The sequence below is a fragment of the Myotis myotis genome, unplaced genomic scaffold (genome assembly GCF_014108235.1).
Source record: "Myotis myotis isolate mMyoMyo1 unplaced genomic scaffold, mMyoMyo1.p scaffold_m19_p_22, whole genome shotgun sequence".
Lineage (NCBI taxonomy): Eukaryota > Metazoa > Chordata > Mammalia > Chiroptera > Vespertilionidae > Myotis > Myotis myotis.
This window is the reverse complement of record NW_023416327.1, coordinates 1,376,058-1,391,208: the sequence shown is the minus strand read 5'-3', so window position 1 is coordinate 1,391,208 and position 15,151 is coordinate 1,376,058. Positions and strand designations below refer to the sequence as shown.

General features: G+C 63.9%; 1 protein-coding gene across 1 annotated transcript; it reads left to right on the top strand.

Annotated features, from left to right (window-relative positions):
• Nucleotides 1–952: 952 nt before the first annotated feature.
• CHRNB4 (cholinergic receptor nicotinic beta 4 subunit) lies at nucleotides 953–14,635 on the top strand. Its single transcript, XM_036355533.1, has 6 exons — nucleotides 953–1,134; nucleotides 5,095–5,243; nucleotides 6,986–7,030; nucleotides 7,132–7,241; nucleotides 8,644–9,580; nucleotides 13,713–14,635. The coding sequence occupies exons 1-6, from the start codon at nucleotides 1,083–1,085 to the stop codon at nucleotides 13,851–13,853; spliced, it is 1,434 nt and encodes a 477-aa protein (XP_036211426.1). The 5' UTR covers nucleotides 953–1,082; the 3' UTR covers nucleotides 13,854–14,635.
• Nucleotides 14,636–15,151: the final 516 nt, after the last annotated feature.

Here is a 15,151-nt window from a genome sequence, read left to right as displayed (position 1 = left end):
AGGAGGAGCCGCGGGCCCATTAAGCGCCCCGCCCGTCATAAAGCATCTCAGAGGAGAGAGGCGATGCCGATGCCGCGGGCGTCCAGTGTGTTTATATCTTTATTTCTCAACCAGGGCCTCTTTCCCCAACCTCTACGCCTCTGTGTTGTTTCCCGAGGAACTGCCACACGGCATTCTTAAAAGGACTGATTTTAAAAAGGAAAAAGGAAAAAAGAGCTGATTGACAAGCTTGGCCTGAGGTCTCCAAACCCCCCACCCCAGAGGCCACAGCTTCCTTAAGCGCCCCCGCCCCTGACGTCTGCAGACGGCTGCGCGCAGTCCGCCGGGCTCACGACCCCACCCCTGCCCGGCTGCTGGCTCCCCCCAAACCCCAGGGATCCCGACTTCAGATCTTTCCTCTCCGGGATGGAATGCAGCCACTTCCCCGACATCAGAGGGTTCTGCGCAGGCACCTGCCTCAGTCTTCCCGTCTGCACAATGGGCACAGGCGCTGTCCCCCGGGTTAGGACCCCAGAGTCCGTCCCGCGGCCCCGCCCCCTCCCCGAGCCGGCCACGCCCCGAGAGAGTTGGCCCCTCCCCTCCCCTGAGTCGGCCTCGCCCAGAGCGAGTTGGCCCCGCCCCCTCCCCTGAGCCGGCCTCGCCCAGAGCGAGTTGGCCCCGCCCCCTCCCCTGAGCCGGTCGCGCCCCGAGCGAGTTGGCCCCTCCCCTCCCCTGAGCCGGTCGCGCCCCGAGAGAGTTGGCCCCGCCCCCTCCCCTGAGCCGGCCTCGCCCAGAGCTTGTTGGCCCCTCCCCTCCCTGAGCCGGCCTCGCCCAGAGCGAGTTGGCCCCGCCCCCTCCCTGAGCCGGTCGTGCCCCGAGCGAGTTGGCCCCGCCCCCTCCCCTGAGTCGGCCACGCCCTGAGAGAGTCGGCCCCGCCCCCGGACCTGGGCGGCTGGGCGGGTCCTGGCGGGGCCCCAGCGCCCACGCGCGCTCTTTCTCCGCGGACACCCCTGCCCGGTCCCCCACTCGCGGCCGCCGCTGGCTAGTGGTCCCGCCCGTGGTCCGACAGGAGCCCGCGGTGCCGCCTCCCGGCCCCGCCCGCCATGAGGAGCGCGCACCCCCTGGTCCTCTTCTTGGCGGCCCTTTGCGCGCGCGGTGAGTCCCCGGGGGAAGGTGGGGTGGGGGGCGGGAGGTGGGGGCGCGGGGCGCCGAGCCCGCGGGACCGGCCGCAGGTGGGCGAGTGTGGCCGAGGCTGTCCTGGTCGCGCAGGAGGGGCGGGTCTGCGAGGTTGGGGTGCAGACCGACCCTCCCCGCGGGGCCGGGGCCCTGGGGATGGATGCCCGCCCGGGGGAGGCAGGTCGGGGCGCGCGCTCCAAGTCCGTCCGTCCGTCCATCCGTCCGCGGGAGGGTCCCTCGGCCCCGCGCGAGGGGAGGCTGCGGGCGCCGGACACCGGCTCCGGCTCCCACGGGTGCCTCCCCGCGACTTGTGGACCCCGCACCCCGGGAGCAAGCCCCCCGCACCCCGGGAGCTCAGCGCTGATGGGAGGAACCCCGCCCAACCGGTCAGTCCTGGACCCGGGACGGGTGCAGTTTGGGGTGAATCTCCTAGAAACATCCCCTCCTCCGGGCACACCCCCCCCGGGGGCGGGTCTGGGCAGCGGCGGGGCTGAGGGCCACCCCGGAGGGCACCCCCAATCAGCCCCAACTTGCAGGCAGAGTCCGGGTGTGGCGAGGGCTGCCTCGCCGGGCCTCAGTTTCCCCGCTGGAGCGCAAAGGACCCCGTGGGCTCCCCCTCGGGCCCCAGCTGGTCCTCTGTGCCCGGTCAGCCTGGAGGACCACGGTTTTATCTCCGGGGGCGAGGACACCCCGCAGGGCGCTGGAGGCAGGACAGGGTGGGGCTCTCCCGGGGACCGTGGCTGCACCGCCACCTGCTGGCGACCCCCCGGTGCCATTCCCTTCCCCTCCCCGGGCCTCAGTTTCCCCCTTTGTTCCATGGGGAGGTCCCCCCCCTACCCCGTGGGACTCACCCAGCAGATTCCCGCCCCGCCCCGGGGCCTACAGGTGGGAATCCCTGGCCATGCAGCCTGGATCTGCGTTTATTTATTTTTTATTTTTTAAAAATATATTTTATTGATTTTTCACAGAAAGGAAGGGAGAGGGATAGAGTTAGAAACATCGATGAGAGAGAAACATCGATCGGCTGCCTCCTGCACACCCCCCACTGGGGATGGAGCCCACAACCCAGGTACATGCCCTTGACCGGAATCGAACCCGGGACCCTTCAGTCCGCAGGCCGAGGCTCTATCCACTGGGCCACACCGGTCAGGGCTGGATCTGCGTTTAGGTAGCTTCCCCCCGGAGTCATGGTTGGAGGAGTGACTGGTCCTAAAGGTGAGCTTTTTGCAACAGGTGAAAACGCCCGACTTTTTAAAAAAACCCATCGCTGCCGTTTCATAGATACAGGCGCCCGTTATGGGCCTCGGAGAAGGACACGCACGCACACACGCACGCACACACACGCGCACACACACACACACACGCACACACTCGCGCACACGCACGCACACACGCACACACACGCACGCACACACATGCGCACACACACGCGCACACACACGTACACACACCCCAGCTGAGAACCGCGGCCTCGGGGGCCCACGTGCGGACAACACCCGTGACCTTTCCCTTCTGCGGTTTCATTCAAGACGGGGATTATCTTCCCGTGTTTCCGACACAGATTTCCCCACGGGCCCTGCTTTTCCGAGCCGCGTGCTCGCTCACCCGGGTTAGAATTCTGGGATATGAACCCTGGTTCTGGTTCTGTTGGGGGGCCCGGTTTCCTGGACAGAGAGGCAGGTGGCCCGCATCCCCAGCACCCCTGGCTCGTGACTGGCCCCCGGTGGGGGGCTCTCTGACTCAGTGTCAGCCCCCGGGGCTGGGGTGTGAGACTGCGCCCTGTTCTGGGCACCCCCCACCCTGGCATCTGGGGTGAGGGGCCCGTCCCCTCTCTTTGGGACCCACGGATTAGAAAGCCCAAGTATGCATTGTTGGGGGCTCCGTTCTGGGGCGTGGGTGTGGGTTCCAGCCCACGGCAGCCCTGCGGGCACCCCACCCCAGCCCCCAGGCTCACAGGCAAGTGCGGACACAGACGCTGAGCACAGGCTGGGCGCGGGGGCGGCGTCCTTACCCGGAGTCAGCAACTCAGGGAAGAGGCCCTAGGGCTATGGGGGGGACAGGAGGGGGGCAGCTGGGTCTGAGAGAGGCCCTGGGGCTATGGGGGGGACAGGAGGGAGCAGCTGGGTCTGGGAGAGGCCCTGGGGCTATGGGGGGGGACGGAGGGGGAAGCTGGGTCTGAGAGAGGCCCTGGGGCTGTGGGGGGGACGGAGGGGGAAGCTGGTTCTGAGAGAGGCCCTGGGGCTATGGGGGGTCAGGGGGGCGCTGGGTCTGAGAGAGGCCCGGGGGCTATGGGGGGGACAGGAGGGGGGCAGCTGGGTCTGAGAGAGGCCCTGGGGCTATGGGGGGGACAGGGGGGCAGCTGGGTCTGAGAGAGGCCCTGGGGCTATGGGGGGGACGGGAGGGAGCAGCTGGGTCTGAGAGAGGCCCTGGGGCTATGGGGGGGACAGGAGGGGGGCAGCTGGGCCTGGGAGAGGCCCCGCTTTGGCTCTGCCTTTGTTCGCCAGGGGACTGGAGGACGTGCCTCCCCTTTGGGCTGAGAAGCAGAGAGTGGGGCTGAATGGGGTTTGGAGCATCTGACCCAGGAGCCCAGAGCTGGTCCTCAGGGTGGGGTGGGTCCCTGGGGGCCGGCCGAATGCCTGAGGCAGGACAGGCCCGAAGGCGCCCCACCTGAGCCTCCCAGTTGGGCTGGGCGGGAGTCCCCAGGGCAGCCACGGCCCCTCGGAACCCGGGTGGACCAGCCCCTGGGAGATGGGGGACCCGCCTTCCCCGGAACCTCGGGACTCGGGGTCCAGGAGCTGCAGGTCCTGACCCAGAGCCGCCCCAGACATGGCAGACGGGCGTGGGCAAGTTATACCCCTCTTTATAAAATGACCGGTCAGGCCCTGGCCAGGGTGGCTCAGTGGATAGAGCGCCGGCCTGCAGACTGAAGGGTCCCAGGTTCGATTCCGGTCAAGGGCACGTTCCTTGGTCGCAGGTTCTCTCTGTCTCTCCCTCTCCCTGCCACTCTCTCTAAAAACCAGTGGACAAATATCCTCGGGTGAGGATTTAAAAAAACAAAATAAAATGACCGGTCAGCCCAAATGTATATACTCGAGAGGGCCCGTGGGAGGGACCCGCTGGGGCTGGGGCTCCCCGGCCTCCGGCAGGGGTTCGGGCGTGAGAGGCGGGGCTCAGAATCTAGGCCAAGCACCCAGGCCGGCTGGACAGCCCCAGGCGGAGTGGGGGAGGGGAGCGAAGGTGCTGGGAGCCTCTTTCACGGGCACTAAACGTAGCATCTGCTCCAGATGGGCAGCAGGTCGGAAACGGCCGGCGGGGGTGTCGGGGGTGTCGGCAGCTCCTGTGGCCGGGAGTCACCCCCCGGGGAGTCGGCCTCACACTCGCTCACTTGGAACAATGCACACTGACCCCCCCCACACCCCCCGCACCCCGTCCCCACCCAGAGAGAGAGTCTGGTAAGACAGGTGAGCTGGCGGCCCCACGGGCACCCCCGCCTCCTCAGCCCCCCTTACTCCCCATCCTCTCCCGCCTGCTCTCCGACGCCCATGCTATCCCCCCTGCCCCCCCCCACACTCTCACCTCTCTCCCCCCGTCTCCTGGGCTGCCCTGCTCAGCTCTGTCCCAGATTTTTAAAAATATTTTTATTGACTTCAGCGAGGAAGGGAGAGGGAAACAGAGAGAGGAACATCCGTGATGAGAGAGCATCATGGACCGGCCGCCTCCTGCACGCCCCACGCTGGGGATGGAGCCCGCGACCCGGGCCTGTGCCCTGACCGGGACTCGAACCCTGACCTCCTGGTGCAGAGGCCGACGCCCAACCGCCGAGCCTCGCGGGCCGGGCTGTTCTGCATATTTAATTGAACATATCAGTGGCTATCTTCTTAGCTCGGCGGCGGGCTCCCCGGCCCGCGAGGCACCCCCCTCACGCCCCCTTTTCCCCAGGGGACTGCCGCGTGGCCAACGCCGAAGAGCGGCTCATGGACGACCTCCTGAACAGGACGCGCTACAACAACCTGATCCGCCCGGCCACCAGCTCCTCCCAGCTCATCTCCATCCGGCTGCAGCTCTCGCTGGCCCAGCTCATCAGCGTGGTGGGTGCAGGGCCGGGGCCGGGGCGCAGGGCGGGAGCGGGTGACCCGGCTCTCCCTCGGGCACGGCCGGGACTCGGGGACAAGGCCCTGCCTGGCCTCTTCATCGGATCACCTCTCTGTGCATCCATGAAGGGGGAAGGGGGTGAGGGAGAGGACTGAGGCATGGGACCCCGTTCTCATAGGGGTGTCCTACCTCTCGAAGGGAGGTGGGTTCCGTGGGTCACACCTTTGTTAAACGGGTCGAACGGTGCCCAGGAGACCTGTGCGTCCCACTGTGTAGAAGTTACGCCTCAACTTTAAAAGATCATGTTTTTTTAAATATAGTTTTAATGACTTCAGAGAGGAAGGGAGAAGGAGAGAGAGAGAAACATCAATGATGAGAGAGGATCAAGGATCGGCTGCCTCCTGCACGCCCCCCAGTGGGGATCGAGCCCGCAACCCCGGCCTGTGCCCCGACCGGGAATCGAACCCTGACCTCCTGGTTTGTATACACCCCGACTTTAAAAGATCTTTTAAAGACACATGAAGTTCCCCCCCTTTCAGTGTGGGCAGAGTAACCTGCTCCAGGTCACCCAACTTTCCACAAGAACAATTAGAAAAGCTGCCGCCCCCCCCCCAAAAAAAATGGCCCAGCTGAGTGCGTGCACGCCCACGGCCTGGGGCAGGGGGCGCATGTTGGAGTCTGAGCTTCAGTAAGGAGGTGGGGCCTTGCTGGAGACATTCAAAGGGCACTCCTGAGGGTCGGCCTATGAACCAGGAGGTCCCGGTTCGATCCCCGGCCAGGGCACATGCCCCGGTTGTGGGCTCCATCCCCAGCAGGGGGCGTGCAGGAGGCGGCCGATCCATGGTTCTCTCTCATCAGTGATGTTTCCATCTCTCTCTCTCTCTCTTCCTTGAAATCAATAAGATCCATAAAAATATTTTTTTTTAAAGAGAAAGAAAATAGCCACTAGTGTGTTCAAGAAAATGATAGTGACGGAGAATGTAAAGCCGCCAGGGGAGGGATTAACGGCGGACGGGTCAGCGGAAGGGGAGGTTAAGGGACTGGGAGACAGGTCAGTGGAAACCATCCTATAGAATAAAAGCTTAATATGCTAAGTGTGTGGTTGTCTGGTCGGCTGTTCAACCAATCAAAGCGTAATATGCTAATGATATGCTAAGGCTGCTCAACCACTCGCTATGACGTGCACTGACCACCAGGGGGCAGACAGTCGACCGGTAGGTTAGCTTGCTGCTGGGGTCCAGCCAATCGGGGACTGAGTGAGATGGACAGGACATGCCCTGGAGCCCTCCCGCGTCCCTCCCCGGCTGGCCAACCTCCCGCGTCCCTCCCCGGCCTGATCATGCACCAGTGGGGTCCCTCGGCCTGGCCTGCGCCCTCTCGCAATCCGGGACCCCTCGGGGGATGTCAGAGAGCCCGTTTCAGCCCAATCCTACAGGCCAGGCAGAGGGACACCTCCCCACTGGTGTACGAATTCGTGCACCGGGCCACTAGCCGAAGAGGATGAAAAATAGAGAAGATAGTAGGGGGCCTGTCTGGGGTGCGAGTCCCTGAGAAGGCACTGCCATGGAGGACGGGGGCACCCCGGGGAGGGGGGAGAGCAGGAGTCCGTCTCTGACTCCCTGGGTCTGGACGGCCCTGGAGGCCTCCGAGGGCTGCCGGGTGGGGGGCGGGGTGGGCTCAGAGCCTCTGTGTGGGGGCTCCTCCCACCCATGGCCTGACCGCCCCCCTCTCTCCCCAGAACGAGCGCGAGCAGATCATGACCACCAACGTCTGGCTGAAACAGGTAAGTGCCCCAAGGGTGCCTACCCGGGGGGCCTCGCTCCAGGGCTGCCGTGGGTGGCAGGGGCCTGGGGGTGACCGGGCCCCGCCCGCCCGCCCGCCCAGGAATGGACAGACTACCGCCTGGCCTGGAACAGCTCCCGCTACGAGGGCGTGAAGGTCCTGCGCATCCCCGCCAAGCGCCTCTGGCTGCCGGACATTGTGCTCTACAACAAGTGAGTGGTGGGGGCGGGGGTGGGGGCAGGGGCGGGGGCGGGAGCCTGAACCCCGTCTGGGCTCCACCCCAACTCCCTCACTGTCACGCTGGAGGAGGAGTCAGACAGGAGCAGAGCCAGTGCCCTCAGCTACAGACGGGGAACTGGAGGCCCAGCTGGGAAAGCCCGGCCTCGGTTTTCCCATCTGTACAATGGGTATAACAACAAGTCTTCCCGCCGCCGTTCCAAATGACGGTGACGGAGAATGTAAAAGCCGCCAGGGGAGGGATTAACGGCTGACGGGTCATAGCAGAAGGGAAGGTTAAGGGACTGGGAGAGAGGTCAGTGGAAACCATCCTATAGAATAAAAGCCTAATATGCTAAGTGCCCAGTTGTCCAGTCAGCCGCTCAACCAATCAAAGCGTAATATGCTAATGATATGCTAAGGCCGCCATGGGAGGGACTTAAGGGCAGAAGGGTTAAGTCAAGGAGGCCCAGCTGTGACCAGGCCTATAGCCCTGTGACCCCCAGGCCAGGGCTCTTTCTTTTTTTGATCCTCACCCAAAGGATATGCTCCCACTGATTTTTAGGGCGAGTGGGAGAGAGAGGGCGAGACAGAGAGAAACATCGATGTGAGAGAGACACATCGATGGGTTGCCTCCCGCACGCGCCCTGACCAGGGCCCGGGCCGGGGAGGAGCCTGCCACCGAGGTCCGTGCCCTTGACCAGGAATCGAACCCGGGACCCTTCCGTCCTCAGGCCGATGCTCTATCCCCTGAGCCACACTGGCCGGGGCCACGGCTCTTTCTGACCCTCCGCTGCTTGGCCGGTGTTGGGTGTCGGTGGTAGCGCTGACTTCCTGTGTGTGTCAGTGTCTCCGGCAGGCGGAGGGATGGGAGGGACACCGGTAGAAGCATGAAACGGTTAGGAGTGCATGGTCTAGGGCAGTGGTCAGCAAACCGCGGCTCGCGAGCCACATGCGGCTCTTTGGCCCCTTGAGTGTGGCTCTTCCACAAAATACCGACTTCTGCGCATGGGCCACGAAGTTTCCATTGTGCTGTACGTGCGCGCCCGCCCGCACGTGGTATTTTGTGGCAGAGCCGCACTCAAGGGGCCAAAGAGCCGCATGTGGCTCGCGAGCCGCGGTTTGCCGACCGCGGGTCAGGGACGGCTGACCTCAGCTGTTCTGCATGCCTGGTTCCCGACCTTGAAGCAGTCACTTAAGGTCCCCGGGGCCTCGGTTTTCCCACCTGTACAATGGGTACAACAAGTCTTCCCGCCGTTCCAAGTACCAGTGAAGCAGGCTTCCCAGGGAGGGTATGGGGGTGAGGGGGGGCGAGGTGCCCCGTGAGAATCATCCCGCCGGGTTTGGGGTGCGCTCTAACGGCTGCTCCCCTCCCTCCGGGCCCTGCGCCCGCCGCAGCGCGGACGGGACCTACGAGGTGTCCCTCTACACCAACGCGGTGGTGCAGGCCAACGGCAGCATCATGTGGCTGCCGCCCGCCATCTGCAAGAGCGCCTGCAAGATCGAGGTGAAGCACTTCCCCTTCGACCAGCAGAACTGCAGCCTCAAGTTCCGCTCCTGGACCTACGACCACACGGAGATCGACATGGTCCTCATGACGCCCACCGCCAACAAGGACGACTTCACCCCCAGCGGCGAGTGGGACATCCTGGCGCTGCCGGGGCGCCGGACGGTGAACCCGCGGGACCCCCGCTACGTGGACGTGACCTACGACTTCATCCTCCGCCGCAAGCCCCTCTTCTACACCATCAACATCATCATCCCCTGCGTCCTCATCACCTCGCTGGCCATCCTGGTCTTCTACCTGCCGTCCGACTGCGGCGAGAAGATGACGCTGTGCATCTCGGTGCTGCTGGCGCTCACCGTCTTCCTGCTGCTCATCTCCAAGATCGTGCCGCCCACCTCCCTGGACGTGCCGCTCATCGGCAAGTACCTCATGTTCACCATGGTGCTCGTCACCTTCTCCATCGTCACCAGCGTCTGCGTGCTCAACGTGCACCACCGCGCGCCCGGCACCCACACCATGGCGCCCTGGGTGCAGCGCTGCTTCCTGCACCAGCTGCCCGCCTTCCTCTTCATGAAGCGCCCGGGGGGCGGCCCCGCCAGGGTCTCCCAGCCCGGCAGGCGTCGCCCGGCCCGGCCGGAGGCCTCGGCCGCGGGTCCCGCCGGCTCCCCCGGCGTCTACGGGAGCTCCTCCGCGTACTTTGTGAACCCTGAAGCCGTGGCCCCCAAGGCCCCGGCCGCTTCGGGGAGGTTCCCGCGGGACGTGCAGGAGGCGCTGGAGGGCGTCAGCTTCATCGCCCGGCACATGAGGAGCGACGACAAGGACCAGAGCGTAAGTTGCTGGCCCGGCCGGCCGTCCGCCCGCCGTCCGCCCGGTGGATGGAGCTCGGATCATTCTCCCGGGGGGTCCCCGGTCCGCACAGGAGAGACCAGGGCCCCCAAACGCTTGGCTGGAATAAGGAATCCAAAGTGGGGATGAGTTCCAGGATAGCTTCACGCATCTGGGGGGAGGCAGGGGCGGCCCGCGGTCCCTTTTGTCTGTTCTGGGCTCCCCGAGAGCAGACGCTGAGATGAGGACCTGGGCCGCCCTGGCCGGTGGTGCTCAGTGGATGGAGCCTCGGCCCGCGGACTGAAGGGTCCCGGGTTCGATTCTGGTCAAGGGCACGGACCTCAGTGGCAGGCTCGATCCCTGGCCCTGGTCAGGCAACCAATCGATGTGTCTCGCTCACATCAATGCCTCTCTCTCTCTCTCTCTCTCTCTGTCTTTCCATTTGAGGGGCCGGCACTCTAACCACTGAGCAAACTGGCTAGGGCTCCAGTTGCAGGGTTTTCAGGGTGTGTGGTGTTTTTTTTAGTTTTTGTGTTTGTTTTTTAATATATATATATATTTTTAGTTTTGCCTTTTTATTTTTTTAAATTGATTTCAGAGAGGAAGGGAGAGAGACAGAGAGACAGAAACATCAACGATGAGAGAGATTCATTGATTGGCTGCCTCCTGCCCGTCCCTCCCTGGGGCTGGGGGGGAATCAAGCCCGCAACCCAGGCATGTGCCCTTGGCTGGAATCGAACCCGGGACCCTTTAGTCCACAGGCCGACGCTCTATCCACTGAGCCACACCAGCGAGGGCTGATATACTTTTGTTGGCTCCAGAGAGGAAGGGAGAGGGAGAGAGAGATAGAAACATCATGATGAGAGAGAATCATCGATTGGCTGCCGCAACCCGGGCATGTGCCCCGACCGGGAATCGAACCGGCCGGGCCCCAGTTACAGATTTTTAAAAGGAGGTTACGGAAACTCTCAGCCGTAAGCACTAGCGTGTAGCTGTCCCCACCGACTCCTCTGAACTGGGGGCCCCGCGAAGGAGGGGTCAGCGACCGCACACGGAATACCATGGTCGCTAGACACGTCCACACACATGTCCAAGTTCTCACCGTCCCGGGCACGGCGTGTCCGTCCTGGGAAAGTTCCCACCGTCCCGGGCACGGCGTGTCCGTCCCGGGAAAGGTCTCGCCGTCCCGGGCACGGCGTGTCCATCCCGGGAAAGGTCTCGCCGTCCCGGGCACAGCGTGTCCGTCCCGGGGAACGTTCTCACCGTCCCGGGCACGGCGTGTCCGTCCCGGGAAAGGTCTCACCGTCCCGGGCACGGCGTGTCCGTCCCGGGAAAGGTCTCGCCGTCCCGGGCACGGCGTGTCCGTCCAGGGAACGTTCTCACGTGGACAGCGTGTCAGAGCAGGTGTCGACCTGACAGCCCGCAGCTGCAGGGGGCGGGGGAGAGGGGTGAGGAGAGCGCATCGCCTCCTTCCTACCTTCCTCCGGGGAGAGCAGGGAGAGCGCTGGGCGTCCATGAGTCAGCTCGCAGGGGAGGAGCCGGCGGGCAGGGCTCCGGGATGACACTGAGGAGAGGGAAGGGGAGCGTCCATCTCAGACGGAGTGGGACCGAGCTCTCCCCCGGGGGTTCCCTCCCGCGCCTGGGAGCCGTGGGAAAGCAGCGGCCTCGGCCCCTCTCACCCGCTGGCTCCAGGGGGTTCCTGGGCGCCGCCCGCAGTGAGAAACACGGCTTCCACACGGCTTCCAGGCCTCGCTTTTTATTTTTAATTTTAATTTTTTGTATTTTTATTGAAGGGAAAGGAGAGAGAGAAACATCCATGATGAGAGAGAACCATGGATCGGCTGCCTCCTGCACGCCCCCCACTGGGGATGGAGCCCGCAACCCGGGCCGGTGCCCTTGGCCGGAATCGAACCCGGGACCCTTCAGTCCGCAGGCCGACGCTCTATCCACTGAGCCACACCAGCCAGGGCTTCCATTGATTGGTTTTTTAGAGGTAGTGGAAGGGAGGGGGGGAGAGAGAGATCGATGGGAGAGACAACACATTGATTGGTTGCCTCCTGCACATGCCCTCACTGAGGCTGGGGAACCTGCAGCCAAGGTACGTGCCCAGGACCAGGAATCAAACCCGCCAGCCTTTGGTCTACGTGCCGACGCTCTAACCATTGAGCTAAGCTGCCAGAGCTCTTTTTTTTTTTTACAAAATATGTTCTTATTGGTTTTAAAGAGAGCAGGAGGGAGAGACCGAAACATCGATGAGAGAGAACATCGACAGGCTGCCTCCTGCACGCCCCCACTGGGGATCCGGCCCGCAACCCGGGCCTGTGCCCTGACCGGAATCGAACCTGGCGACCTCTGGGTTCATGAGTCGACGCTCAACCGCTGAGCCAGGCCGGCCGGGCAGGGAGCCACGTTTCTAGCTGGATCCCGGGGGTTCCTGGGCGCGCGCGGGCCGAGAACCTCTGTCTCCCATCGCCCTGCCCGAGCTGGCACCCTCCTGAGCTCTCCGCTAACGGGCTCCCCGCCCGCTTGGCACTCCCCGGCCTCCTGCTGTTCCTCAGCCCCTTCCCTGAGAGCCTCTCCAGGGAGGAAGCCAGGCGGACCCCCGGCTGTCATACCCACCCGTGCTCCCCGGGCTCCGGCCACACGCGTGGGGGGGACTCCGCGGGGCCCTGGCTACGTCACCGCCGACCCTCCCAGGAGCCTGTGCCAGGCATTTCCTCAAAGCCTCCTTTTCCGACGGGAAGGCTGGGCCCAGAGAGGGCCGGCGACCGGCTCAGGGCCACACGGCCGGCCCAGAGCAGAGCCAGCTCCGTCCCCAGAGCGTTCGGACGTCCCTCGACCCGCTTGCCCTGCGCTGAGCACGGGATGGGTTTGGTTGGTCCCCTGTCCCGCGTCCAGCTGCCTGCCCTTCGGCCCCTGAGCAGCCGGCTGTTTGCCATCCTCAGCTCTCACCCTCCTGTGACTAACCGGTCGCTATAAATAGTGCAACGTTTTTTATTTTTAAAAGAGGGAAAGGCGCGGACACGCACACACCACATAAAAGCCGTCTGAGATTAGGGCTGCCCAAAAGCAACCCCAGAAAGCCAGGAGGGTGCGCGTGCCTGGAGAGCCGCGGGGTGCCTGCTGGTCTCGGGGGGGGCTGGGGGGCGGGGCTGGCTGCCGTGGACGGGGCCCTGAAAACTGGGGCACTGACTCCAGCTGGCCCATCGCTGCCCGCACGTCCAGCTCGAGCCTCGCTCCCCCTCCTCCCGGGGAAAGGATGCAGAGGGACGCAGAGGGACCAGGGTGTGAGCACAGGTGTGCGGGAGGGAGGCCAGGAGGCCGGAGCTTTCTGGGGGCATCTACCCCCCTCACCCCATTCCCGGCAAAGGAGGCACATTTGTGGGGGCCAGCCAGATGCCTGCCGACTCCACACCTGGCTGAGAGAGAGCGAGAGAGAGAGAGAGAGGCCCAGATGATGCACTAGAGGAGGCTGGGTCTTGGTTACAGGAACTTACAGACGTTGCTATTTTTTATCTTTTTTTAAAATATATATTTTTATTGATTTCAGAGAGGAAGGGAGAGGGAGAGAGAGAAACATCCATGATGACAGAGAATCATGGACCGGCTGCCTCCTGCACGCCCCCACTGGGGATGGAGCCCGCAACCCGGGCCTGTGGCCCTAGACAGGAATCGAACCCGGGACCTTTCAGTCCGCAGGCCGGCGCTCTATCCACTGAGCCAGACCAGCCAGGGCACAGACACTGCTGTTCCCAGAACCGAGCGAATCAAACACCAGTATTTCCAAGTGTCCCGCATGCCCCCGTGCGCACCCCACTCAGCAAGGGGGCCCCAAATCTAGCTGGGGTGGCGCCAGCTCGGGAGGCTTGGGGTGGCAATAAGGGAGAGGCCGTGTCCCCCTGTTTACAGTCAGGTTTGGTCTCCGACCACATTCCTAATCTCCTATCGGTGACGGCAATGCCGCAGGGCAGGTGGGATGGACAGCCTCCTGCTCAGAGCGGCGCCCCCCCCACGTCCTCAGCGGCCTGTGGGGTCCTGACGGGATAGTGCGGGCCCAGCGTGGGCGGGGGCGGGGGAGGGCAGGGGGGACGCCGCGCCCGCCCGCCCCCGTGACCCGCCTCTCGTCTGCCCGCAGGTGGTGGAGGACTGGAAGTACGTGGCCATGGTGGTCGACCGGCTGTTCCTGTGGGTGTTCGTGGTCGTGTGCGTGCTGGGCACTGTGGGGCTCTTCCTGCCCCCCCTCTTCCAGAACCACACGCCCTCGGGGGGGCCCTAGGCTGCCCTGCATGTCCCAGGCCCCCCGCCCCCGCCCCCAATTTGTAGGGTGAGATGATGGGAGCGGCCCAGTGGGCAGTCTGCTGTATCTTCAGGGTGAGCCCCGCGGGGCCCCCAAAAGGAACATGACACCATCACCCGTCAACCAGCCACAGCGTGGGAGGGGCCAGGACTGAGGCCTGCGCTGGCCTCTCTGAAGGCCGAGCTGGGACCCAGGAAAGCCCAGCTGGAGGGGCTTGGGGAGGTTTGGTTCTGGCCGGTCTTCCCTGCATCGGGACCAGGACGGGCACCATAGCAGCACCCACTGTGTGCCAGTCCCCGTACCTCGCACCCTCCCTGCCCCGGTCTCCCTCCGGGTCCCCCAGGCCCACTGGCCCTCTCTGTCCCTCACACACTTCAGGATCCTTCCCAGCTCTGAGCCTGTGCCTTTATAGGACCTTCGACCCAAACCCTCCCGCCCCCAGGGCCTCCCAGGCTCTGCCCCGGCTGCATCCTCCCCGAGAGGTCTTGCCCGGTCCCCCACTTCGCAGCCTTCTCCCCCGGGGCCACAGTACCCACCACCTTCCTCAAGTGCCCCTCAGCTCCCGGGGTTCTTGTCTGCAGGCGTGTGTATGGGCCACGTCCGCCCGCTAGAGGGGCAGCTCCGTGAGAGCAGAGACCCGTTCCTTTGTGTTCGCGGCGGTATCCCCGGGGCCCGGGACAGAGCTGGGCACAATAAACGCGTGTTGAATGAATGAACGAAAGGCTCCTGTTCCTCCTTCAGGCCGCCCCTGGTTCCCCACATGAAAGCCTGGCCCTCTCCTCCCTCGCCCTCCACAGCCCAGTCCCTCCGCCCTGTACCGTCTCCGGGTTCAGCTGTCTCCCTCAGATGCTCACGGCCCGCCTTATCTTTTCCCAGTACCTGATGCACAGTAGGCGCTCAGAATATTTGTAGAAGGAAAGATACCTTTTTGTAAATTCTATTTTTTTGAATGATACAGTTCTAGCCCAGCCGGTGTGGCTCAGTGGTCGACCTCTGAACCAGGAGGTCACGGTTCGATTCCCAGGCAGGGCACATGCCCGGGTTATGGGCTCCATCCCCAGTGTGGGGTGTGCAGGAGGCAGCTGATCCATGATTCTCTCACATCATTGATGTTTCTGTCTCTCTCTCACTCTCTGAATTAAAAAATGGAAATGACAGTTTTAGACACACACAAAAATCTCCTCTTGGCCAGGAAAAGTACATTTTTGACATGTGTCTAGGTTCGTGTAATCAGAATATATGAGACCCATTATAAAAACTAGAGGCCTGGTGCACAA